The 26,455-nt window shown below is 46.2% G+C and overlaps 1 protein-coding gene across 4 annotated transcripts in view; it reads right to left on the reverse strand.

Moving 5' to 3' along the window:
* AP2B1 (adaptor related protein complex 2 subunit beta 1) overlaps window positions 1-26,455 on the reverse strand; it is a 97,820-nt gene that overhangs the window by 51,399 nt on the left and 19,966 nt on the right. For all 4 annotated transcript variants that reach the window (XM_084651018.1, XM_084651016.1, XM_084651019.1 and 1 more), the window contains 8 exons: window positions 15,708-15,898; window positions 14,086-14,307; window positions 13,132-13,252; window positions 11,325-11,420; window positions 6,600-6,715; window positions 5,374-5,539; window positions 4,114-4,212; window positions 1,566-1,825 (listed from right to left, as the gene is read on the reverse strand). In XM_084651018.1, coding sequence (XP_084507144.1) covers window positions 1,566-1,825; window positions 4,114-4,212; window positions 5,374-5,539; window positions 6,600-6,715; window positions 11,325-11,420; window positions 13,132-13,252; window positions 14,086-14,307; window positions 15,708-15,898 — 1,271 coding nt within the window. The remainder of the gene's footprint in view (window positions 1-1,565; window positions 1,826-4,113; window positions 4,213-5,373; window positions 5,540-6,599; window positions 6,716-11,324; window positions 11,421-13,131; window positions 13,253-14,085; window positions 14,308-15,707; window positions 15,899-26,455) is intronic.

Here is a 26,455-nt window from a genome sequence, read left to right on the forward strand (position 1 = left end):
TAAAACATAGCTACGCTGAAAGAGCAGAGTGGGTGGGCTGGCTGAGTAGCAGCTGCCGGTGTCAAGTCAGATAAGCAGCATGCACTGGGAGCTGATAAAGCTAGAGCTCTCAGTGAGAAATGAATTCCTTGAATTGGTTAGACAAGAGATGTTGGCGTCTGCAATGATTTGAAGAGCACTGCACAAGAGAGCTGGTCACACTGTGGATCCGAGCTGCTTATGGGACAAACACCTCTACGATTCTGGAGAGCCTGTGGGTAGGAAGAGTGCCTGAGCAGTGCAGCCATAAAACTTTCCCTGCCTCCGTGCACACGAGTACTACACTGTACATCAAAACACAGGTCTCCTAAGGGCTTGTTACTGCAGGCCCTGGGGCAGTACTGCCAGGCGATGTTTCATAACCAGGGAAAAGGCAATTCAACATCCCAAAGTCAGTCAAGTTACAGAAACTCCTTTAGCTGTTAAGAGTAGCAGTATGTATAGAAGGACGGTGCTAGAAAACAGCAAAGGAACAATTGCCTATATGGACTGGTCAGTAAGATGGCAAAAAAGTACAGCGCTCCAGATGTCACTTCCCAGGGTTTCTGGTCCACTGCCTCGAAAGGTGAGCTTTGATCTCATACCGCCTGCTGCAAGCAGAGCTGCTACTGGAATGAATACATTTAGCAAGCCGGAGTGCTCACCTGAGAAAGCAGCCATGGTAACAAAGTGAGCAGCAGTACAGCAAGAATCCCTGAGGATTGGTAACACTTACTACTGGATTCCAGAGCACCAGCCCATTTCTCAGGCTGAGATCCCAGAGGGGCTTTTTTTGGTTTGCTCTTTAACTGTAGAGAAATGGTGTGATATCCAGGGAACGACCCAACCCATTTTGATTGTCACAGGGTAGTTCAGGCTTTCCACCATAGTTCAGACATCAACCTGACCTCATGTTAGCCCAGGCCAAACTTCAGTGATTGTGGCCAACAGGTTTTGCCATGCTCCCTGCTTTCAAAGATTCCTAGCATCAGAGAGAGATCTTGGCTTTTTCTTCCCCACTTTGCATTCCCCACAGCAGGAAAAGCCAATAGTGTAATTGGCAGTGCAAGAAGGGAGACACTTTCCACATAACAAAGGCCTCTAAGTCCTGCTTTCCCCCCAAACCTTTTGTACCATCACAGAAACGTACACCTCCCACTGGCTGTGTGCGGTTTGGCTGGTGTGTTTCTCATCCTGCCAGACCTGCACCACTCTATTTTCCCAGCTCCTATATCAGATTACCCTCCCCCCCGTGTGCTCTCAAAGAACAGTGTGAACTTCTCTTTCCCCTTGCCCAATACCGAACAGATTCATCTCTAGGATGCTTCCCATCTCCTTTGATCTAGAAGCTCAGAGGCTACAATGAGGGTGAGATCCTATCATGGGACAGGCTCTGAGAAGGCTCGATGAATGATGTGCAGACATCTCTGCAACTGGAAAAAAAAAATCTAGCTTTTGTAGCAGGCCCTTGCATCTTTTAAGTGGGCTTATTAGGAGGAAAGAAAACAGCAGCCCTCTGACACCCTCCATGCTTGCTCCCGGCTTACCTTCCATGGTGAATTGGCAAGTGCTTGCGGTGAATCCCATGGCTGCCCTCAACAAAAGCATTGGGTGGTTTGTGGTACACAGAAGCCAGTGACCCGATGTGGCAGATCAGCTCATCCAGCAGAGTTGGCTCGATCAGGTCAGTCTCCTCGGAAATCAGAGGTTTTTCCGATAAGACCACTTCTTTGGCAGTCACAGGATCCGTGGAGAGAAGGCGCCAGTAGATATAGCCGCGATCCCGCAGGTCTGGATTGTCCGAATCCTGAGACAAAGCACTGCATTACTCAAGGGGTTGAACAGGCTTGACCACTGCAACGATATCCTGCTTCTGCAGTAACCCTGCTTTCTTGCATTGAAACTACCCACTGGAAAAGCAGCCTAAAGATGCTATCAACAGATTGCTATTCTGTGGCAATCACATCATCCTTAGTAATAAAAATTGCAGGGTCTGACCCCTTGCGCTCATTTCCAAACACAGCTAACCTACATGGTCAGAGAGGAAAACTGGAGAACTTACATCTAGTGGAATTTAAAAGGGATCAAGTCCTCAAGGTTACTAAGCACAGAAGTTGACGCCATGCTTTAGAACTATCACAATTTAATTTCAAATGTGATCTTCAAAACGTCCTGAAGGACACATAGTGAAGACAGAAGGACAGGGGAAGGGGATCAGATTGACTCCTTTAGCCACATACTGATAGAATATGCATGATATGCGTATCATGAAAGACAATGATCAAGGATTACTGGAAATACGTCTTACCCAAGGACATTGGTGGAACAAGACACAACACTGCAGGATGGGGCTGATTTGTCTTTAATCATTTACTTTTATCTAGAGTATTTTTATGCCAGAAAGGTCTCATTTATTCCTCCATTTAGTTAATACAATATATATGAGAAGATACAAACTGAACAGATCGTGAGGGCTTTCTTCCATTTTCCAGGCCCCTAGCTGTCAACGTTTTTGTTTTATTGGAGATAACTCTTCCCTAGCATGAAATCTACATTCCTTTTTTTCTTTCTTTCTTTTTTTTTTAAATAAAAGCGTGAAAGAATTTAAAGAATTAAAAAAACAAGGCAAACAAATGCTGTCCACTGATCACCCAGGCTGGAGTTTAGCAGCATAACGTGGATAAGTGCCTGTGAGTTTTCACCGTAGAGCTTTGGCAATATGTCTAACACTCTGTGTGTCCTTATTCACCCACCCAATCAGCCTCCTCCTTTTCAAGTTCTGTGATCCCAGACCTCTGACTTGCAATAATCCCCCTCCATCCCTCACCCCGGCTCAGGACTTTCTCCAGCATGCAATGGACAAGTGTCCATTTGTAATGAGATTGAGCTGGCTAAACTCATTTCACTTGCAATGATCTAGAAATGATCTCAGGTCTTTAGAGGTCAATTACTAATGCCCTTCTCACTTTGGCACCTCGCCTGGTGAGCTGCTCATCTCAATGGTGGACTTCTTTTTTTAAAACCCTCTTGATCCCAACAAGGGATATTGATTCATCCTATATATAGTCACCTGCTCAAGGTCAGACAGGGCCTTTATGAGGGCAGATGAAGGAGGGAGGTTGAGGGGAAGATCACTTGCTCCAGACTGCCTTTAAATACATTCAGACTCAAGTCAGAATGCTTCTTCTGTAGCAGCTTTCCCATAGCCAACAGAACCATGGGACTTGAACCAGAACTGCGGGGGGACTCAGATTTTCCCCTCCTCTTTCCTACCCTGCCCATGAGAGACATGCAAAGACCAACAATATCTTCTAACCCGAGAAGAGAAACGTGCCCATTCTTTCACGCTAAAGTGAAAAACAGGGATCTCTACCTATGAATCAGAGCTCAGAACACCACCACACTAAAGGGCCTATTGCTAGCAATGCCTTGTTATTCATCTGAAAATACAATAAACCAGACTGAATCAAGGTTTGTGAAAAATAAAGTAGCCTATTATGATCCTAGGGTGCCTTTAAGTGTTGTGTGACTCAGCAGAGTAGGTTTTGGGATCTGGGATATTAGCCCATCATTAAAACCTCCACCACAATTAGCACATCTGTGGGCAGCCTGGGACTAAAAGAAATCCTCATGCTTGTGGGTTCAGAACTTTGCTTAGTTTCTGCTGCAGCATCCATTAGTTAGGAAGGGTTTGCCACCAGTCCTATCTCTCCCTGCTCTTCCACCCAGTGCATGATTTTAGTCACAAGCCATTTTCCTGGAGGAGGAAATTCTTTGGATTCTTACAGAACTCTCCCATCCTGTGTCTTACTTCCTAGTGAAGAGAAAACACCAAGGCAGAAATGAGGGCTGAGAAAGAATTGGGTAGCAGCTGAATGAGCGCAAAAGAACTGACGCAGAGTGCTTTGCAAACTGGTATATTGTAGATCAAAGCCCTCTTCCCTGAATGGGGAGAAATTAGGTGTGCATGAAGACATCCTTGAATCTTGCCTCTTGGTGGCAAAGACTGCCCTGGCATTGCCAAACTGCCTGCAACCGCAGTGCACGGACAGCATGGCTTACCAACACCTTGGCTCACTGAATAGCTTGGCTTACCTGCGTGGCCAGGCTCAGGACCTGCTGAACCAGCTCCTGTGTTTCTGAGGGCTTCTTTAAGAACAACTTCACTATAGCAGTCAGCAGGGTGAGCTGCACCTAAGATAAAGCAGGGACACAGCAAAGAGATTAAATGAGCTACACCACATCAGCGCTGCCTCAGGTACACGAGGCTCGCTTCAGCATGGGGGCTAGTGCAGAGCTACTGGAGTCTCTTGTCGCATATCAAGATTGGGGATGCTCGTTATAGTGTTTTAATGCCATGGCCGGCAACAAGCAGCTGCTAATTGTAAAACAAAAGACATGCTTCCCATGAAGCATGTTAGTGTCTTACCCAATGGGTTAGCAGCTCAAATTGGTTTTAGCAGCTTGTCCTTTGTAAGTCTATGTCACAAACAATGTATTCGTTTCACCAGCCATGCAAAACATGCTGTCAGGGTAGCAGTGATCCCAGTGCAGACTACCCTATAGTTTATACCAGCACAATCTCTCAGTATCATGGCCAATGGGGCAGTTATTTTAAGACTTATCGGTCTAATTAATGTACATCAGGTTTCTCCTTTGCCCAGAGCAAAACCCACCTATCCGTTGCACTGATCAGTATTCTAGGAAGCAGCAAAACAAACCTTTTAAATCATCCTCCAGACAGCCAAGAAGGTCATTATTCCAGCCTCAGACTTAAGGTACCCCAGGCTGTTTAAACGTAACATATAGGGCTGGTTGAAAATTTTCCACCAAAATTGAAGGACAGAAAATTGGGTTTTTGGCTAACAGTGTCCCTTCAGAAAGGGTCTGCTTTCCACATAAAGGTTTGATTTTTGTCACAAAACCAACATCAAAAAAGTGAAATCGGTTGATTTGGAGATGCTGCTGTAGCGCCTCATGGGAGTTGTAACTCGGTTGCCTAATGTCCCCATTCTTCTCTATGGGCTGCCCTCAGCGGCCAGGCTAGATCTCCCATTGTGCATCCAACACCCTCCTAAAGAGGAGGGGACACGGGCGCATTATGGTAGATGTAGGCAGACCAGATAGACTCACCTACGGATGAGAATGGGAGCATGGGACACCCAAACGACACTTCCCATGAGGCACAGCATCAGCTTTCCCAAATCAAAGGGTTTTTTTTGGCTAAAACTCAAAAACCAAATCAGTTTTCTGTGGGGGAAAAACATTTTCCAACCAGCTCGACCAACCCAACCGTCAGCCACTTGTACACACTGCATGAGAACCTGAGAGAAGGGGTGGTGAGCACAGATTTACCTGGGTGCTTTCGTCATGGAAGCCCTCCAAAAAGCTCTCCAGCAGCTCATCCGCATTGTCGATTCTCTCTGCATATTCACCCACTATCCAGATCATGGCAGCTCTGGCATCTGGCTCATCCAGGGAGTCGAGGTTCTCGCATAATGTGGCAATGATGCTCTCATACCTGATTTACCAGAGCACAGCCATTAGCAAGGTCAAATCAAAGCGTTGTGTAACTGCATCCAACTCTCACTGGGCTGTTCGCGCCAAAACACCCTGAGACCTAAGCCAAAATGATTTACACTTTTATGAGCCACAAGAAACACATAACAAGGATATTAATTACCTCAAGATATTATTCCTACACACTCCCCTTCCAAAGGAGTGTGTGTCAAAGGAGGTAGATTTCAAGGGCTCCTCAAGAGCTTTGTAATTTTTTCCCCTCTTTGTAGCAAGTCTGTGCAAGAGAGAAACTCCAGGCACAGAGTTGCCATCATTTCTCTCTCTCACTCTCTCTCTCTAAAAAAGGATCTTTGATTCAACAGCTCAAATCAGCTGAATCACTTCCCTCGAGTCTGTATCAGATCCTGCATTTTCACTGGCAGCCCTTCTTGGCTGGAAATTCTAATCTGTGTATTACGCACCCCCAGCTCCTAATGGCTTAGTTGGGACATGGCCATTGGCATGGGATCCTAGGCTTAATATTCGGTAAGTGCTTTCCCACGCTCTTCTGATTATCCTGATGGTGTGGAGGGCATCTACCCTAGTACTGACAGTTGGATCTGGCATAGAAACCTGAGGAGGTTAATCATTAGTACCAACTGATCCTGGAGACTCAGTTGAACGATACCGATGCATCATGCCCTAGCTGAATGGACAAGAGCCCCTTGCACAAAAGGGCTAAAAGGGGGTACTGGCCCACCCTGTGAGAATGCTAAGCGGTAGGAAAGCCCGTAAGCATTTCATTCAATACCTCTGCCTGGAATCTCTTAAAGTGAAATGTGATTATGAGCCTCCTACCAGAGCCAGTCATCCTGCCCATACATCAATTGTGAAATCAGACAGCAATCCAACATTAGAGTCCCTTTGTACCAGAGTCCGAATGGGGGCCACTGTTCAGAGGGAGGGCCACCACACGCCCTAAAATTAGTTATACCGACAATATGAGCGGCTGGCTAGGCTGCGCCAAGCAGAACGTAGGTTGTTTTCCTTCACGACATCACACGGGCAGTACTTGCACATACTTGTTGGGATACTTGCGGAAGATGTCCCTGATGACAACAATGGCCTCTTGGACAACGTAGTTGACCTTGGTTTGGATGAGGTCCAGCAGCGTGCTCACGCAGCGCTCTGCGGATTGCTGGGGAGAGGAGAGACGCGGCACAGTCAGACTACAGCTGCAGTTCCAGACAAGCCGAAGAAACCGTACAGGCCGTGGTGCCTTTCCACCCAGCACGCTGGACGTAACTGGAGCCCAAAGTAGTAGGAGCAGGGGGAAGAAAATGGGGCTGTACTTTAGCCAGTCCCACAAGATAAAGGAGGGCAACCAGTTCAGAGCACGTCTATGGACTTCCAGAGCATGCTCCATATGGTGATCCGTGCCTGTGTATTACAGGGAATTCGGCGCTTTACTCAATAGAAATATCAATTCTTTGACCCAAGCTCTTGCCAAAGGACAAAGTTATGGCTGAAATGATTCTGTACCAGCAGGTGGTCGGGTCTGCATACAGGCAGAAGTTATGATTAATGGATAGTATCTGCAGAGATACTTAGGCCATCCCCTTGCTGGCTAATATACAGAACGAGCTACTACGTGTGCACTGCAGGAGTTGCTTATCACTGTTCAGACACGAGTGGGGTACTTGGAGAGGGGCGGCAGAAGGCGTGGGTGTGCACGTGTTGGCGGGGAGGGGGGAGAAGCAGCAAAAAGCCATCGCTATGGCTGGGTTAGTAGCACAAAGCAAGCACTGCAGGGACAGTGACAGACCCCGGACTGGAAGCTCAGGAAGATTAGGTATTACCAGTGCATCTTACTCAATAACTAGCTTCAAACCCCAGACTCGGACTCCATAAAAGTGGCAACAACTGGCCCCTAGAATGCTCTCCGTGCCATATGGAGACCCTAGAAACGAGAGCTGTATTCATTACGGGAGAGGAGATAAAGGGTTACTCGAAGCAGGATGCCACAAAAGAGCGAAGTGGCTCAGACACCAGAGGGCTCAAAACGAAGATAGCCAACTGGGAGCTAGGGGAGTGCATGTGACGCCTCATTACACAGCAGGTGATTAATGTGAGGAACAGATTGCTCACGGCAGTGCATAAGCAGCCCCCATAAATATACTCATAAAGCATTCAGTATAGGGTACAAACAGAACTTACTCAAGTGGATTTGCAATTTGAGTGAGCTACACAGTGTCAGAGCATTGGGGGAGGGTGGAAGAGGAACAAAGGGGGATTAAATCAGGAAACCTGTAAACTCAGTTTAACAATGGGCATAAATCTCTAAGACAAACCTCAGCCTGACTTAAAGCCCTGACTTGGGCAAAGCAGAGAACGTGGCTCACCCATGTCATTTGCCTCATTCCATCTCTGCATGCTTGCACTGAAAGCAGAAGACCCAGAAATTCTCAGTGACAGACAGATGCTGAATACAAACCTCCTCTCCATATTATTGCTCGGTATGTACCACACTATTAAGATGGCAGGGAAAAAGCAATCTGAATTCTTGTAATTTAAAGGTGTCTGCCTTGATTACAGGCTGCTCCGATCTCTTCTCTCACTTGACAAAACATCATTTGAGGCCTGTCAACCAGAAGAGCCTCAGTGCAACCAACTAACAAATCTCATGCAGGCAGACCTGTGGGCTGTCTCTTCAGCACAAGGCAGTGCTTGGGGATCTCAGCAAGGCCCCAGGCCAAATACCATCTCTGCCAGCCAAGTAGCTGTGCAGGATTGGGCTATTCCCCCTCCCCTGGCATTGCCTCCTGGTGGATGTGGGACAGTTCCAAAGCTTCACTCTCTGGGAACAAAGACTTCTCCTTTTATTTTTTACTATATGATCTTAAAGAGACATGGGTCAGATTTGGGAAGTTCTTCATTGTCCAAGTGCTTAGAAATGCAAACAGTTAACAGGAAAAGCAAGTTAATGTTTGCAATTCTTCCCTGTTGAACACTGAAGTGTGATCTGTTACGCAGGGGACAACATTCATTGTTTAAATAATATGTGTAATTGATTTTAGCATGAGCCTCCCTTGAAACGGAGCGGCCAGCGGGGGATTTGTTCAGTGAAGCAGTCCTCAAATCCCCATGGCAAGATGCACCACGTCTCCTGTGGATAGTTAGCTATTTTTAAAATGGGCATTTCAGAGGTTCCTGCAGGTGGACACTTTACCGAAAAATGTACATCCTTTATTAAACTGGCCAGTTATAGGAGCCAGCACTAAAGCAGGAAGGGTTTTCATCTGGGGGGATACGAGTAAAAAAAAAAAAAACGTGCTATATAGAAACCAAATGAAACCCAGTACAATTCTGCAGCGTCCTATGAAGTGCACAACAGAGGAACAAATACTGCAAGGTTTGTTAAAATGCTGCTGGTTCCTTAGATTGGACCAAAGTCCACTAACAACACGACTCCCTTCTCCCTGCCTTCCCCCGGTCCATAGTGCTTGTTACGTTAGCCGCAGCTCTGCTACTTTCATGCAGTCTCTTCTCAGCCTCCGCCAGCGAAGCCTTTGGAGCCATGTTGAGGCTTCATTTGTACTCCTCCGATCACAGCTGTGGACGGCGTGCTTCCCTTTCACCCTGCAGGTGAGACACAAGCCTCTATGCCTGCGCCAGATACCGCCACTGTGCTGTCTCGAGTCACAGTAGATACAAATTTATTCACAAGCCCACTCTTCTAGAAGAGACACAATTAGATGAAAGGCAGGATTCTTGAAGCCAGAGATGTGGTTCCCTGTGAACACTCATTCATCATGAGCTCCCGCTGGCTGCACCCTCTGTCAAAGGCAGATTTCTAAGTCATCAGAAACTCAAGCACGTGGATGGCTGAGAGAGTGCAGTGAACCCTCCATTAGTCCCCATGTGCAGTGAAAACAGCCTGGAGTAAACTCTGGGGCACTGAGAACAGATACTGATTAACCCAGAGATGAAAGTATCATTTTACCCTGTAGTAGGCTGCATGGTACTTGCCACCTTTTAAATTTGGTTCTTGTCAGACAAACAGAACTATTCTGTAAAAGCAAAGTCATCAAAGGGAGGTTGCTAAAAGCAAGGTTTAACTCAACCAATTAGGATATACAAGGGTAGGGTTACATGCTAACGCACTGCCATTGCAAATTAGCTGGGACATTGTTAGCCTCTGTTCATGCTGGGCATGGCCCTCACACAATGATTTAGTTGGTGATGGTCCTGCTTTGAGCAGAGGGTTGGACTAGATGATCTCCTGAGCTCCCTTCCAACCCTGATCTTCTATGATTCTATGAATACCAGATGGGAGAGACAGACTCCGATGACATCCAGATACCTTGGGAATGTGCTGTCCATTCTGTATTGAGGAGGGACACGTAGCCCAACTTCTAACCTGAAGGGATTCTAAAGGGCCTGGAGTGGACTTGTCAGGGACTGGCTGAGAAGCCTAGCCCCTAAAAAGTACCACCTCTAATTCGTCCAAACTGCTTAATAGCCTCTGCTCTTTCAATCTCAGATCCTCTTCTTCCGTCACCGTTGCTACTCTTCAAATAACCTGTTCCCAACTACTTGGCCACAGAAGACGCATGCTGGAATCCGGCGACATTGCAGCCCGGAAATCCAGACAGACCAGTGCTGATCACTGCCTCTGGGCAGCTTTGAGAGATGGAGGAGGAAACTCCATCACAGGGACAAATTTTTCTATCAGCACTGATCTGAGCCAGAAGAACCAGGGAACAGCAAGGTGGTGGGGATAAGAGGGCTAATCAAAGTCCATATATATCCTGCAGATGGATGAAGCAGTCTGAGGCCTTGTCTACATACAAACTTGCACTGATTAGTCCAAGTGGTGCAAACCTGTGTGGATACTCTTCTTTCCATTTAAATCAGCCTTTTTTGGGAAATAAGACAGTCCACACAGCTCTTTCCACTGGCTTATCTAAATCACTTTAACTACAAACCTAACCTTACACTACAGTGATAGCTGTCGAGCACCTTTCAGAACAACAGATTTGCTTTAAAAGTTAAATCAATACACCACCTTAATACTGTCATTTGTAGGTGGCTGTTGAACTGACAAGGGATCTTTTACACTGTTGTTCTAGATAACTGCAAATGTTCATGGAAAGCCATTCATGTGAATCAGACTAACAGACATCTGAATAAAGCTTCAGGTTTTACAGATCTTTAAAACTAGACAACCCGATAGAGTCTTTTTGAGTGTGTTTTGCAGTTGACTTCAACTCCGAATGCTGAAAAAAATAAAAACACTCCCCAATTCTTTTTGTAGGTCCTATTTAAATGGAACTGGGGACACAAGCCACTCCTTCATTGCACTGAGTCCTCTGCATTTCTTATGAAACAAATAGGACCTCTCCTTTAAAGATCCAGCTCACAGCGACTAGGGCATTCTTAGCTGGTATAAATTATCATCACTCCACTGAAGCCAATAGAGCTATGACAATTTACTTCAGACGAGGATCTGCCCACTATCCTTCCAGTAGGTTGGGATCCGAGAGAAAGAGGACAATCTTGTGATTAAGGCACTGAGCTGGGACTCAGGAGATCAGAGTTCCATCCCAGACTCTGTTTCTCTCTCTCTCTCACACACTCACGCATACACACACACTCACAGAGTATGACTTGGGGCAAGTGACTCAACCTCTAAAATAAGGATAAGAAACCACACAAGGCCGAAGGGGAGAAATCCATTCAGATTTCTGAAGTGCTCAGATATTGTGGCAATGAGTAAAGCCTATAAACCAATGCTAGTTACTTGCCTCGACCTTGATAGCACATCGTCCAATAGCTCGCACAGCCTTGCGGACAAAGTCAACATCCACCTCGGTAGCGTACTCCTTGAGTTCCGCCAGGACCTGTTGGGAAAAGCATCACCCAAAATACGAGTCATTTGAGCCATGAAGTCTGGATAACATTTCCAATGGCCCCTCCTCCATTTCTACCTAGCCATGCCACTTAGGTACTTGAAAATTAAATGAAGCTACTGATCCCCAGAGCACAGAGAGCTTTAAACATTCTGGGCTCAAAGTATTTAGTTGGGTTAATTTAAAATGTGCCCATCCATAGTTCTAGGCACATGTACAACGTTTACAGACGTACAGCTCTACGTAACGTTAAGTGCTGTACCAACATCAGCTACATCTCAAAACCCCTCAGAGGCAAGTATCCCCATTTCACAAATGGGGAAACTGAGGAACAGATTAAGTGTCTTGTCCCAAGTGGAAACACAGAGTGAATCAGATGGGGAGCAACGGGTTTATTCTCAGTAGGTTCCACTTGAGGCCATTATTGAGTTCTGTGATTGAGCTTTGCCTGCTTTATAAATGTGGCTTTAGAACTGGGAAGGAGACATGAGAGTCCAAGTTCTCAGCTTTGATCTTAGTCCTCCAGACTACTCTGCAGCTCTTGAAAATCAACTGCATTATCTAGCAAAAGGCACTTCAAAATTTAGTGAGGAATCTGCAGACCAAAATCCAAGAGGAGTGCTACACATCTATATTGCCGGCAATTGATTTTCCACAGATTTTCCATGTGCCCCGCAGATCAGTGACATGGGGCTGCCTTGCTCCATCACTTTCCATAAATTGTGACACAAACAGCTATTTTAAATATGCCACATTAAACAAGAATATTTAGTTATAAAATGGAACAGGGTGGCACATCAGCTGCAGATGGAATCGCTCTGTGTTAACGAAGAGGGGTTAGTGCTTGAAACACACCCTAGGAGAGAAGGGATAGACCATGGTGGAATTTCAGGTACTGGGATGACAGGACAGAAGCAGCACAGAATGGGAATATGAACACTGAGTGGGCAGGAATTCACAAGTTCTAATCTCGACCCTGCCACCAACTCATATGCAAGTGACTTCAGCTCTGTTTGTTTCTGCAACTCCAGTCTGTAAAATGTACCCCCTATCTAAAGACTGGGAGTGGATGTGTCATTACACAAAGTAAAACTATTTCCCCACATTTATTCCCCCCATCCCCCTACTGTTCCTCACACGTTCTTGTCAACTGCTGGAAATGGCCCACCTTGATTATCACTACAAAAGGTTTTCTCTCTCTCCTGCTGGTAATAGCTCACCTTACCTGATCACTCTCGTTACAGTGTGTATGGTAACACCCATTGTTTCATGTTTTCTGTGTATATAAAATCTCCCCACTGTATTTTCCACTGCATGCATCTGATGAAGTGAGCTGTAGCTCAAGAAAGCTTATGCTCCAATAAAATTTGTTAGTCTCTAAGGTGCCACAAGTCCTCCTTTTCTTTTTGCAGATTCAGACTAACACGACTGCTACCCTGAAACCTACCTAACAAGTGTGTTGCAAGGTTTGTACAATGCTATTAACATCTAAATCACTAAGGAATTTCCAACCCCTCTGTTAAGTAACTGCAGATTGTACACTGTGCCAGAGTTAACACTGATTTGCTGCTGTTTATTGTACCACAGTTCAGAGAATACTTTTAGAGGTATTAATTTGTGCATAAATCTTCCCTCACGGCATGCATATTGGAGCCGGTATACCCCATCCATCGGGGATATGATCGCAGTTGGAGTAACTGACCTGGGCAATGTTTGCCTGGGATGCCAGGCGGATCATGATGTCCAGCTTCTCCAGTTTGACATAGATGGGGTCGTTGTACTTCACAAAAAATACCTTGATTTCTTGCTTCAAGATTTCAGGCCTGGGGAACACACACATACACACAACACAATTGCACACACTTTTAACTCAATGACTTTCCATTTCAACAACGATGACCTGATTTTTAGGACAACCTTCGCTTTTGCTAAGAACACAATGGTACCAGCGCCTAGCAATGATTTGCACACAAATATATTAGACCTGCATTGCCAATTAACACCCATCTTTTACCTCTAAGCCTTCTGATTTTTTACGCTGCCGGGCTCAAGCTGCTTTAACTCTGCCTCCATCCCCACCTGCCCTGCACCCACGCATAACACCCTCCCAACACATCATGCCACCTACACCACCAGAGTCTCTCCTTCAGTTCTTCCGTCAGTGGCTAGACACCTATATCAACATAGAGCCATTTTCCCCAAATGTACCAGCTCCTGTGCCACACCCATCCCACCTTCTCAATATTATCAAGAGATCACAGTATTTGAACCTGCTGAGAAAAATAAATGTTGATCTCCTTCTCCTGGTTTAGATTCCTTGATTGAGAGTGGAGGGAAGGATCTTTTGTGTTTCTATGGCAGGGAGAGGGGAGAAAGGAATGCATGTCCTAAATCACCTTCCCCAAGAAATCTTGGCTGGCTAAAGAAACACAACAGTGATGCTGGTAGAACTAATCAGCTGTAAAAACAGTCAATGACTCTAGCCGACAACCGTGCGTTCCAGAATACAGGAAACGGGACTAGTCAACCAACTCCTCAGAGCCAGGGGTTGGGTCCTCACAATTAGCACACCTGGACACACAGAAACTTCTGAATGGATTAACTCAGCCAGATCCCCTTTCACCACACCCAGTGAGAGCAGCACTCTGGCCTGTACCTTTTCTGCACAATTAAGTTGATGTTTCTCAGGGCAACATACTGAACTTCAGGCTCTCCAGACAGCAGCGTGACAAGCGGAGGGGCCAGTTTCTTTAGCAGCATGTTGTAATAGTCAGATTCCTTGGGTAAGAGCTCCAGGAACTTCATCAAGACTTTCACAGCAGAAAGCACCACGGCCGAGTTGGCATGAGACAGCCGGGGAGTCACCCGCTCACAGATGCTAGAGACAGAAAAGACTATGTGGATTTTCAGATTATTTCTGAATTTCTCCCATAAGACCTCAGCTGAATGGGGGGTCTCTCAGAAACACAACAGGACCCAGGAACCCATGGTTGGCAAGTAACCCCTTGCAATCAGACGTCAGCAATGCCAACCACCATATAAGGCAGAAACTGCATTTATATTCCATTCAGTTCCACACCCTGACTTTTAGAGAATTTAAATATGAAGAGTGAGTGGGACATGTTCAGAGCTGTTCAACAGGCAGCCCCATTCGGGGGAAGCTAGGACAACACAGGCCTGGGGCTTGGAGATCTCTGTAGGGTCCTAGAGCTGACCAAGACCCTGTTTTCTGAAACAAGACAAGGGAATCTTAAAATATCAAGGACGAGGGGAAAAGTCAGTAAAACTGCCTGCAAATTTTTTTTAAAGGGGATTATCTGTTCTGCCTCAAAAATGCAGGCACTGGAAAAAAACCAGCAAATTAAAGGAGGCTTGCGCCCTTTCAGTTTCTTTATGAAGGATACCGAAAGCAGAAGGCGATTTTTTTTAAAGCAGTGCTTTTTTCTGCTTATTTTCCCCCCTACTACGCAGGACGTAGATATTGGTCTTTCCTGGCTTTGGTGGAGGACCAGGGAAGGTCTAACACGTTTGCTAGGACTTCTTGACATCTTAACTGAAGAGCGGGGATTAGGGGAATGAAATCTAACACAAGCTCTTCTTCTCAATGTCAGTCACTGACGTTAAAGAGGTATTCCCCAAAACAATGAGTTTTAAACAGTGACGGAAACTGCTTCCTCATGTCATCCCTCAACTTTATCGTCCGTCCCGTGATGCCATAATTTAAACTAGTTTTCTTGGCACCATCGAATTTTCCAGCCTTGACAGAACCTGAAATAATGTGAGAAAACAAGCTGTTTCATACAAAGAAAACAAAAAAAGATTTCAGGCCCCTCTTTATGCAAAAAGAGCAAAAAAAGGGCACAGAGCCCCATTTATTTTCTCCACGTCTCCTTTAAGAGGCGTAGTGCTACCAGCTTCTGTGTTGTGCGAAGTGCACGTACCAATTGTCACACCACCACTGGTCTTGGCGGATCCATTGCTGGACCCATGGTATACTATGAAGAGTCTAGCCGTTTAAGGGAAACATGGAGAGCAGAGAGATGGGGGTCTGTGCAACTTAATAGCAGTTCCCAATGGATTCTTCTGTGCGCAATACCTGGAATATCAAGCCCTCATGGCTTTTCAAACTGCTTCATTTGAAGTCTATTTCTGCTATTTGAGGCCTGTATCACAGTCCATTACATCAAGCCCCCACCCTCACACAGGTGATGGGACACTGTAGCTAATCCGTCAGAACTTTACTGCAGGAAGGCTACTAGCCACACATGAAGGGTGTACCTCTGAGCCTCGCGGTCATCCTTGGGGTTGTAGTTAGACAGACAGTCCAGAATGAAGATCTGGCCCCATTCAGTGCATTCATTCAGGGCAGTCAGCAGCTTGTTAATGTTCTGAGGGTTTAGATCCAGCAAGTTACTGTTGGGATGCGACTCGCTGATCTCCGACAAGGCAGCCACCGCGTTAGCCACCACCTAGGAGAGGAAGAGAAGAGGAGAGGCATTCATGGTTAGTAGGTCACCCAGGACTCGAGGGATTAACTTGGCTTAGCACATGTTATGCAGCTGGGCCATGTTTGAGACTTTGCCTCGATATCATGACCTATGATAAGTAGATATCACCAAACCATCAGAGACCCATGTTAATCTGACAGTGCAGTGGCAGCCCATGGGAGACCCAAAGTTTCAATGCAATCTTGCTATTTGCTCTTCATGGGCTGCCCAAAGTTAGAGTCCCTCCTAGAACGCTCTTGGTATCTGAGGGAGGGAGGAGAGGGGAAAAAACTGCACTGCTGTTAGGAGACCACTGCTGGTAAAGCATGAGACCAATAGCGGGCCACAGCAGAGTGGATGGTGCAGAGAGCGTAATGTCCACGGAGGACATGTAAAAGATGGGCCAGGTAGAGAGAGGCTAAAGGCTTGCCCTGTCCAGAGGAACATGGCCTTTTCTACAAGCACTGCCTTTTGCAATACTAATTCTGGGTATGCAGCCAAGAAAGGTGATATTACACCGTGCAGCAGTGGTGTGGGTCAGGAGGGCAAAATACCCCAACTAGCGATAGGCTTCAAACATCTATTCAGATCGACAGGATCTTCCAGACCTTAACTTCAATTGAGATCAGCCTCCCTCACTTCCAACGAGGAGAGACGGTTAACTGTGCTTTGTTGATCAGAGTCTGTTGCATGACAAAGTCACCAGTTTCCCTACGGGCACTGGAAGCGGTACATACATGAAGCCTATTTTGCCCCCGAGCCAGTCCCTATAAGCCCCAGTCTGAGCTGTTTGGATGGAGCTAGAACGTCTACAGAACTTTCTTCCTATGTGAAAAACACTAATTAAGAAATGAAAACTCTCTATCGCTCTGCAAGGATCTGCTGAGGAACCCAGTTTGAAAAGAGGCAACATGCAGATTTTGAAGCAGGTGATTCTCCCAACTGGTTGTCTAACAGACAAGAACAGTCTCTGATTGCAAGTCCTTCCCACTACAATCATTTGTCTACCACGTGCTGTATGATATCCAGTTATTGCAAATATTGCAGTACATTACATGTGGTAGAAGCCAAAGCACATGCCCGGACTTCTAGTCCACTGTAGCAGCGTTCACTTGGGGTGTTACAGACTGGTGATTCACAGCCTGGTTTGCCGGGCAGTAACAAGCCCCTAGTTCCAGGCTCAAATCACAAGACCTTCCCTCTCAGGTGTAATCTGGGAGTTTGGGAGCTGTATATCCTAACCTGGCATCATATGAAGATTCTTAATAGAGAACTGCTACCCAATATATTAACAAAAAAGCTTCTGTCGCTGTAAATGCACATTGGGTGCTATGGAGGTGTAAGCCTGAGTTCAACACATAGAACTACCCAAGATCACACCATATAAAACTCTGTAAAATGGAGATCATGCTGACCTTTCCCATCAAGTGCTTTTGTAACACCGACAGTGGGCGGGATTGAACCTGGGACCTCTGGAGCTAAATGCACGAGCCTCTATTGCATGAGCTAAAAGCCATCTGGCTGTTAGCTAAGGCTGTAGAATAGACTCAATCTCTCTCTCTAAGTGGTCTCGGTGCCACTAGATGGGACAGAACACCACACCCAGGAGGTGTGTGGGTTACACTTTGAGAGCTACTGATGGAAAGTGCCATATAAGAGCTAAGTTTATTTTCATTAGAGATATAAGAATGGAATACAACACTGCACATCACATACAGGGAAACCCACGTCTAATGTTCTTCTGCTAAAGTGTCCCCCAGGTTTCTAGTACTAAATTGCTTGACCTTTGGTTACAGAACCGCCTCTATAAAAGTCTGCTGCTCCTCTGGATGGTTTCTTTTGGTTTCCCTGTACACTGCTCTGAAAAGGACACGAATATTGCAAATATTTTACAATACTTCAAAAGTTTTACAAAGCATCAGTCACCAGCTGCTAGAGAATCAGTGCTCCAGAATTATGGCATGCACACGCATGTACGCTAGCTATTTTGTATTTCAAGCTCTAGATGCCATAATGCCGAGTGCTTTAAAAAAAAGCCTAGAGATTGATTTCCTTAGCTGAGCGATTCTTCCATCACTAACCAAGAGAGGATCCTCCATGCTGACTGCCAGCTGCCAATGCCACTCTGATCTAATGAGCAACCTCCTCGGACTCCCTGCTCAATCATCACACTAGCTAATCTATTTATACATCCCAAACCATGCACCCCCCAATGGCATCAAGTAAGGATGCTGCTCCTGTTTGCATCAGCCCTCTTTCAAGACCCACCCTTCCATCATAAATCACATGGCACGAGGACTAATGCTGGGCCTGGGTCAGATTTGACACCCCCCCCCCCACCGAGCATCTTGGGGGCTTCAGTCTCTGCTTTACTAATCCCAGACAAAACCCTGGTCTGAATCACCGACTATCATAAACTAGCTGATTTTGCCTCTCACCTGGCTTTTGGCAAATGTCACACTTAAACACCATTCAAAGGCAGGTGTAGCAAACAGTTTATAACACAGTCTGGCTGAACAGTGATAATTTTGCATTTAGGCTAGGATTCCCCCAGGGAGTTGGGAACTCAAATGATGTTTCAAAGGGATCTGGATACCTAAAATCACTGAGGCTCCTTCAAAAATCCCATGCTGGAGGCTATTAAAATGTATTTAACACCATAAACATACATGGTGCATTACAGTGCTAGTGAGAAACATTCTCTGTAGCTAATCTAACAGGCTTGACCAGGCCCTAGAGAAACCTGCATTAAGCAGCCGTGCTGCATTTGTGAATGATCTCTTCTGGCAGCTCAGACCCACAGCTCAATGCAAATGGCAGAGTGAAATATATTAACAAGGGAGTAGGAGGAGGTGGCTAGGTGGGAAGAGAATGGGTCTTTCGTTACCAGCCTCCGTGGAGTGGAGGTAAACCAGGAGGGGAGATAAGATGCTCACCAGAATGAGCAATGAGATTACTTTGTTATTATCTAAGGCGAATTGTAAATTAAACCAAGTGTGTAATGCAGCTAATGAAGTGTAATGTTCTGCTGCTTAAAACAGGAATCTTCCACTTACTAGCCCATTAAAACGAGGAAGAAAACTGAGAAAAGCAGGTGAACAGATTAAGGAGCGCCAGAGAGATGTGGCTGGCTGGTTTATATGCAGAGTAAAGCAACCAATGCTCAACAAGGAGGCCGTCCTCACAGCCCCTCCCCGCGATCTCGGATGTACAGCAGTCTCTCCCCACAAAGGTTAGGGGGGCATATGGTACTTCCCAGGAGGAGAGAGTTGTTGGCATTTTAAAGCTGCATATGGGGCATATACAGTGCGTTTGTTTCATTACAGAGACACCCAGCTGGGAGGCTATGGGCATTTGCACGGATGCGTATCTGAACAATCATTCCTACAGCCACAGATGCAATTTGACTTTTCAGTTGGGAGATGGGTGAAGCAACCTTTCACTATCAGAGGAAGCGTTCAGATCCTTGGAGAATAAGATCCACACTATTTATACGAGAGTGGCTTTAGCACTAACACCAGACTGACAGGTGCTTTAGGATCTTCTGCTCATACTCAGTCATACCCCTTTCCTGCAACAACTCCTCACCTCAGCACTGCAATCTGCCTCCTGCACAATAACTTTAAGATACATTCAAGTTAAATGGTGCAAGATAGCTCAGATTAGGGCCACAGGGCCCTTCATCCAGTTTATTTATCTAATGGGCGCAGGTGACCTCTAGTTAAATGCCAAGTATTGTCCCTGCCTGGTGACTGGAACAGGCACTGCCCTGGTCTGAGCACAAGATTGAAAACTAGCAACTCCCCAGCTCCAACCTTAACAATGACACAGGTTCCCTCTGGAGCTTCGGGGAAGTCATGGTCCTCCACTTCCTTTCCCCCTTCAGAGGTATGGCGCGTGAACATCAGACATGCTTGGAGGTTAAGTACTATACAAGTGATCAGTATTTAATCCAGACCCGAAAATGGCTTTCTAAGGTTTTTTACACCATTAAACATCCCCTAACTTGCTCTTTATGGCAGTGGGATTGGTTTTTTGGGTGGAGCGTGGTGGGGGCAGGGCGGGGAAGAGAAGGAAAAATGATGCTAGATTTCAGCAGGCATGCTGGAGCACACTTATTTTTTTAAAGTGGCTCCCCTTCACTCCAGGCAGCACTAGCATGCTGCTTTCTGCCAGACTAAAATATCATGTTACTTCTCCTCTCACTTTGGGGAATGAGGGGGCTTTGGCAGCATGAGGAGAAGCAAGAGGCACTCTAGCTTTAAACTCTGCTTTGATGAACTGCTCTTTGCAGGCAGCAGAGAAACTAGCTGGGGACGCACACGCCGACCTCAGCACTGCGAATTGTCTGCTTCCCTGGCGCGGCTGCGAGCACATCGTGCAGGGAACACAGAGCTCGGCTAGATGGCTGGGATCACCTGCGCGGCCGTGAGACTCCTTGTTTAGTGCTGTTTCCCCCACCACCCCATAAAAAAAAATCTCCAATCCTCCTCACTCAAGTATTCATCATCTTCTACCAGGGTTTGTCTCACCACTTTTCCAAAGAGGCACGTTGAAATCTCCCCGCCCTGCAGTTGCTCTCTGGCGCTATCCGGTGGCAAAAAGATGATCCCTGTCCGCACACAGGCAGGTTACCATTTAAAACAGAGGCACTGTCCAAACCCTCCCAACCCAACCAAGCTAGGTCTGGGCAGCCAGGTAGAAAATACTGCTGGGGCCAGTGACAAGTGCACACCGCAGGTCTAGCCAGCAAACAGCTGAAAAAGGGCCATTCTGGTCCGAAAAATAAAGGCCAGACACCCATCAGGAGCTAAAACTGCCTCAGAGTCAGAGCACTGATTGATAGTCAAGATCTTGGAATGATCCATTCAGCTGAACAGTGCAACACCTACGACATTAGAAGTACCTTGTAGCAGGTGTTAAATGATTACGCAGTAATTGGAAGGAGATCTTCCTACGATGGCTGCAGAGTCGACTTTTGGCAGCTAACGTGTATAAATATACAGTGTCTGCTACAATCCATGCTCCCCACCCATCCCTGTTTAAAACCAATGTGGTGTCCAATTTGTATTTGTAAGTAAAATGCAACAAAACTAAGCGGCTGGTTTCTCAGCTTCTCGGGCCTTCTGAATTAAATACATCATAATCTAAGCACTGCTGCTCAGTTAGTAACCGTACTCCCCCAATCACTCATCTGTGGTTTGGTTCTCTGAAAGATACACGATGCAGTAATGACAGGTTTCAGAGTAGCAGCCATGTCAGTCTGTATTCGCAAAAAGAAAAGGAGGACTTGTGGCACCTTAGAGACTAACGCATTTATTTGAGCATCAGCTTTCGTGAGCTCACGAAAGCTTATGCTCAAATAAATGCGTTAGTCTCTAAGGTGCCACAAGTCCTCCTTTTCTTGATGCAGTAATGGTCACACTGCTTGATAAAGGTATATGATTTGTGTACGGCACTTTGAGGCTATGTGGCAATGGGTGCTATAGGAAAAATATAAGCTAGTGATGGGATATAAACCCCACAGCTAAGTGCTCACAGCTGCTGGCCATTTTCCTGGCCATTTGAGGGGAAAGCACAATAGGAAAGCTTAAGAGATATTCATCCCCAGGCCTTGTCTTGCTCATTTATCAGCCGAGCAGGGAGCTTGATAGATAGAAAACAGCAAATGAGTGAATTCTACTATATCAGCAAAAACTTCTATATTCTCCATGCACCAGGTTCCATCTCGATCTGGCAATCCCTTAGTCCTCAGCTACTTAAAACATGATTGGACAACTCTCCTTTGGCCCAAATGGGACAGAGAAAACACAGAATGCTGAGGCGAACTGCACTGCCAGCCTCATTGCAAAGATGGGACCAAACATGAATGTTTCAGGGGGCATTTGTCACTGGAAAGGAAACAAAATATGCAGCATAGAACATTTCTCTTTAGCCTCTTGGTGATGAGTTGGTCACTAAAAGTTTGTGTAAGACTCCCCCACTTTCTGCATCACTTAGTGACATGCCAAAACTCAAACACTGTAGAGAAGTATTTGTGTGTTTTCGGATTAGTTCGGTGAGGCATGAAATTTAACTTGCGACTGAACACAGGTGGGCACTGGAAGATTGGGCCATCTCTGCTGACTGAAGACAGGGTAGGAATCTAGCAACAACTCCGCTCTGGTATGTGCAATGGACTTCTGGGTCTAACGAAAGGGAGTTCTTCATTCTCCCCTTCACACACAAAGCCAGCCAGCAGCAGAGGCATATTAACCAGGAGCAGTGTGGTCATATCTGACCCAGGATTTCGTGGCTTGGGGACACCAAAGGGAGGCATTCATCTTGCAACAGACAAGCTGGGCGGAGGAGGAAGAAACTTCAGCCTCAGGTGGCCAGGAGGCACAGCAAAGAGGCATCGAAGCCAGGGGCACAGCAGCCCGAGAGGCATTTAACTCAGCACTAGAGAGCCAGCTGCAACCTGCCAGTGTCGCTGTCAGAGTCCTTACGTTCCAGTACAGCGCAGCGGACTCATATAAACCCCAGACTGGTCAGCACATGGGCAGGGAGGAGGAAATCCCCAACTCCGTCTGGGGAATGGGGTTCATTTCTTTGGTAGGTCTTCCATGGCTCAGAAAACCAGGCGCCGGGCAGACTGGCAGCAAAAAGTCACAAGGGTAATGGCAATCAGCTTCCTCCTTTGGAAAAAAATATACCATCTAGCTCTTACATAGCACCATCTATAGATCTCACAGCACTTTACAAAAGGAGCTATCACCCCCATTTTAAGTTGGGGAAACTGAGGAAGGGAGGGGACGTGACTTTCCCAAGGTCACCCAGCAGGGCACTGGCAGAGTCATTCTGGAAGGAAAGCACTGCATAGAAGCTAGGTGGTATTTTCATATTGAATTCAATCAAAATCCCCATTTTTAAAATTTAAATGAATCCACCACAAGTTTTACCCTCCAGAGCCCCAGAGCGCTGCAGAAGGTACATCCAGCTACAGAACACAGTCGCCTTCCCCAAATCCCTGCGGCTCAGCTCTGCTACTCAGCAAGCACCCGAGTGCTCTGACAGGGACAAGCCCATCCCAGCCCTTTTTCAATCCTCTCAGAGGATCAGAGAAGATCAGGGTTGGAAAGGACTTCAGGAGGTCATCTAGTCCAACCCCCTGCTCAAAGCAGGGCCAATCCCCAAGTTTTGCCCCAGATCCCTAAATGGCCCCCTCAAGGGTTGAACTCACAACCCTGGGTTTAGCAGGCCAATGCGCAAACCACTGAGCTATCCCTCCCCCCTCAGTCCCTGTATGTTCCCTTCAGGAACACACGATTAATTGAGGTTCTACCACAAAACCCAGATGCTTGCACGCAAAGTCTTTATGAGCAAGTGAAGCTCTCTCCTCTGCTTAATGAGTGACAGTTCAGATTGTGTGCAAACCTGGTCACTTCTGGCCTTTGCGTGGGCTCAATGGCCATGCATATTTTCTTAATGAGCATTCCAGTTCTCAGCTTTAGTACATGAAAATGACTAGTGAAAGGAATAACCCCCTCACCCCCAAGAATAAATGGAGGGGGAGGGAGGGAGGGGAAGAGAAGAGCATGTTAGCTGGTTCTAACTAGTCACTCTTTCCAAATGAATAGGATCGGTTTTCATGTTTCAAGATAGAGTCTCTTAAGAGGGCCTACAGAGCCACCCCAACCCAATAGAAGAGGGCTGGGCTAAGGCCCCCCTTGCATTCACTCCAGGAGATAGTTCAACAAGACCAAACGCACCTGCTCTAGGTCTGACCTCAGCAGAGAGAACACCCAAGGGGGTAATAGAGACAGCAAGAGAGAATGGGGAAAGTATGGAGACCCAGCCCATCTTAAATAGGTTTATAACCTAACTGAGGGGGGGTGGGAACCCTGGACTGCGAGGGTTTCCAACCAATCCATATGATGGGCTTCTCAGCCCAAACCAGCTCTGGTTGTCAGAGCTGAATATAACAGTGTCCCCAGAGTGCATGCTGTTAATGCTGCAGGGAAGACACAGACACAACGAAGAGTCTAATCACGTGACCTGGGGTTTGGTGTGTGTTTCCTGATTAGTTTGGTACCAATTACTAATCTCGGCTCAAACCATACTGATTGACGGGGCAGTTTGTGGATGGTGTTAACACGATAAATCGCCCAGATAGCACCGTTAGCGGAAACGGTTCTCTCATACTCCTTTCCAACCGACACTCATTTGTTCCCATTCTTGTGAAGGACAGTCCCGCTCAGAAACATGAGCTCACTTCACCTGCTGCAGAAATAAGAGCCCGCCACCGCAAACAGACTCGGGTGCAGAGCAGCTTCCGATGTCAGCTGCGAAAGATTCTTTTCTCACGAAAATGGGACAAATCAGCCTCCCCAACAAAGATGGGCAATGGAGATTTAGCTTAACCACCACTATTTATACTCCTCAGAACACAGGAGTTTTTGAATGACTAGTACAACTCCTGGATCACTTGATCTCTAAAGATCCTGTATTCACAGGCAGCGAAATGGAGATGAGATTAGCAACCAAATGAGTGGTCTGGGAGGAGAGAGACGGTCTCCATTTGGTACCACCCTCCCGACAGCCTCCTCGCGTCAGCCAAATTGTGGTATACCAACCCCATATCCAGACTTCCCTTCCTCACCACACATGTATTTGGATTTTACAATGTTGCCATCGGTCAGAGCCATTCAGCCTTTGAACTGCATCAGCACTGGCCATTTTGGTTTTCTATAAACAAAAATAAATTTGTTACTCATTGATGTACAGAGACTAGCAAAAAGAATATAGGCGGTAGCACAGATTGCTCCCTCTTCTACTCCCAGATCTTTTGACTTTTGTTACTAAATCTTATTCTTCTTAACCATGCAGAGAACCCATACAACTCAGAACATGAGCTGACTTCTCTTCCTTCGTGTGTATCAACCTGGGTGGAAATAAAGGCATGTTCTGAAGATAATGGGTTCTCAGAGACGTCACTAAGGCCATAGACTGAAGATGGCTGGATTTCACAGGTATTGCTGGCAGTCTAACTTGGCCCGGTGATGGTGCATTAGGGAAGAACTCAGCTTGAGTCTCAGAACCCAGGTTGAGTTTGTAGAACCCACAGAAAAAAAAAACATCTTTTCCCTTGTAAATTGACCAAATAGGGTATGAAAATGAGGCAAACGTGGAACTCTGCTATGCTATTTTTAGTCACTCTACAGAGTAGAACTGCATTTTAATTGGAGACGCTCATTAAGGCTGACTAAAGAGGAGAGATGTTGCAATACTGAACTAGTGTTCAATACTAAAAACCTGAGGGCATGACGTAATGGGAGGAGATACTAACTTGGCACAAATCGAATTTAGGGAAGATGTCTGCAGAGAACAGTTATGCCACCGATTAAGAGTCATCCAAGGGAGCCATAGAATCAAGGAGAGAACAATCGCGTTGGACCCACGTAATGAAAGGATAGGTACGGACAAGGATGGATACCCTGTTGTGCTTTTCTCTTACGGTTTATATTGCTGAAAAGAGTCACCAGCTCAGTCTTACGAACCCCAAGCGAACTAGCTACAGAGCAGATGGAGTTCACGTTCCCTGTAGTACAGTGCTGCCACCTTCTGGTTTAGTCATTAATTGCCGAGCCAGAGACAAAAGCCAAAAACCAAGCTATTGTGCAGACGGAAATACTGAAAAACCTGGTAATCAGTCGCTCTCTTTACATGCGATTCAAAACCTAAGTACCAATCTCCTTTACACACCAAGAAAGGGTTCACTAGAAGTACAGCATCCTGGGCTGTCATTAACATGAACAGGTAAACTTTTTAACATATACATTGCTTGAAATCTAAACCAGTAGCTATTATGAGTGTTCAAAGAACCTCGTAATCAGGGCCAGGCTGCATCAGCTACTTACTGCTGTGGCTTTGTTAACATCGTCTGTTAACGCTTGTTAAGAGTAGCTATCAACCCCAGGGATCTGCCATGTCAGGAAGTAGCACAAGTCCACCAAAGTCAGTAAATGTGGTGTTCTAAACAAAAACCCTGCTTCAGTAGAACGAGGTGACTAGAACAGATGACGCGCCTTTCCTGAACTGAGCTGGCTCAAAGCCATCAGTGTAGGAACAGGATCCAGAAGGCTGAACAGGGCTAGGTGTAAGCACAATCTAAACAGGCAGCCCCCAGAGCGTTAAATTTATTCCAACCCTGGTTGTGCTAAGCGTCACAAAAGGAAATTCATGACCAACAAGGAGCAAGGCCTGTCTTGTGTTGAGGGTCAGGGCTGGGAGGAGACCTGGGGTCTGTTTAGAGCCCTGTGCAACAATGGGCAAACCTCAGTTTCTCTCTCTGCCTACCTGTGAAATGAGAGGAAGCACATCCTGGCTGAGGAGTGGAGAAGCTAGTGATGAACACCACAGAAAAGCTCATGAATAAGCTGAGAGGACACAGTTTTAAACCTGTTCAAAAGCATGTTAGACTATTACCTTGCAATGAACGAATAAAATCTTAAAATGTTTAGATGCCCAGACTACGGCACCCGAGGGGTATCTACGTGT

The sequence above is a fragment of the Lepidochelys olivacea genome (genome assembly GCF_965140295.1).
Source record: "Lepidochelys olivacea isolate rLepOli2 genome assembly, chromosome: 17".
Taxonomy (NCBI): Eukaryota; Metazoa; Chordata; order Testudines; family Cheloniidae; genus Lepidochelys; species Lepidochelys olivacea.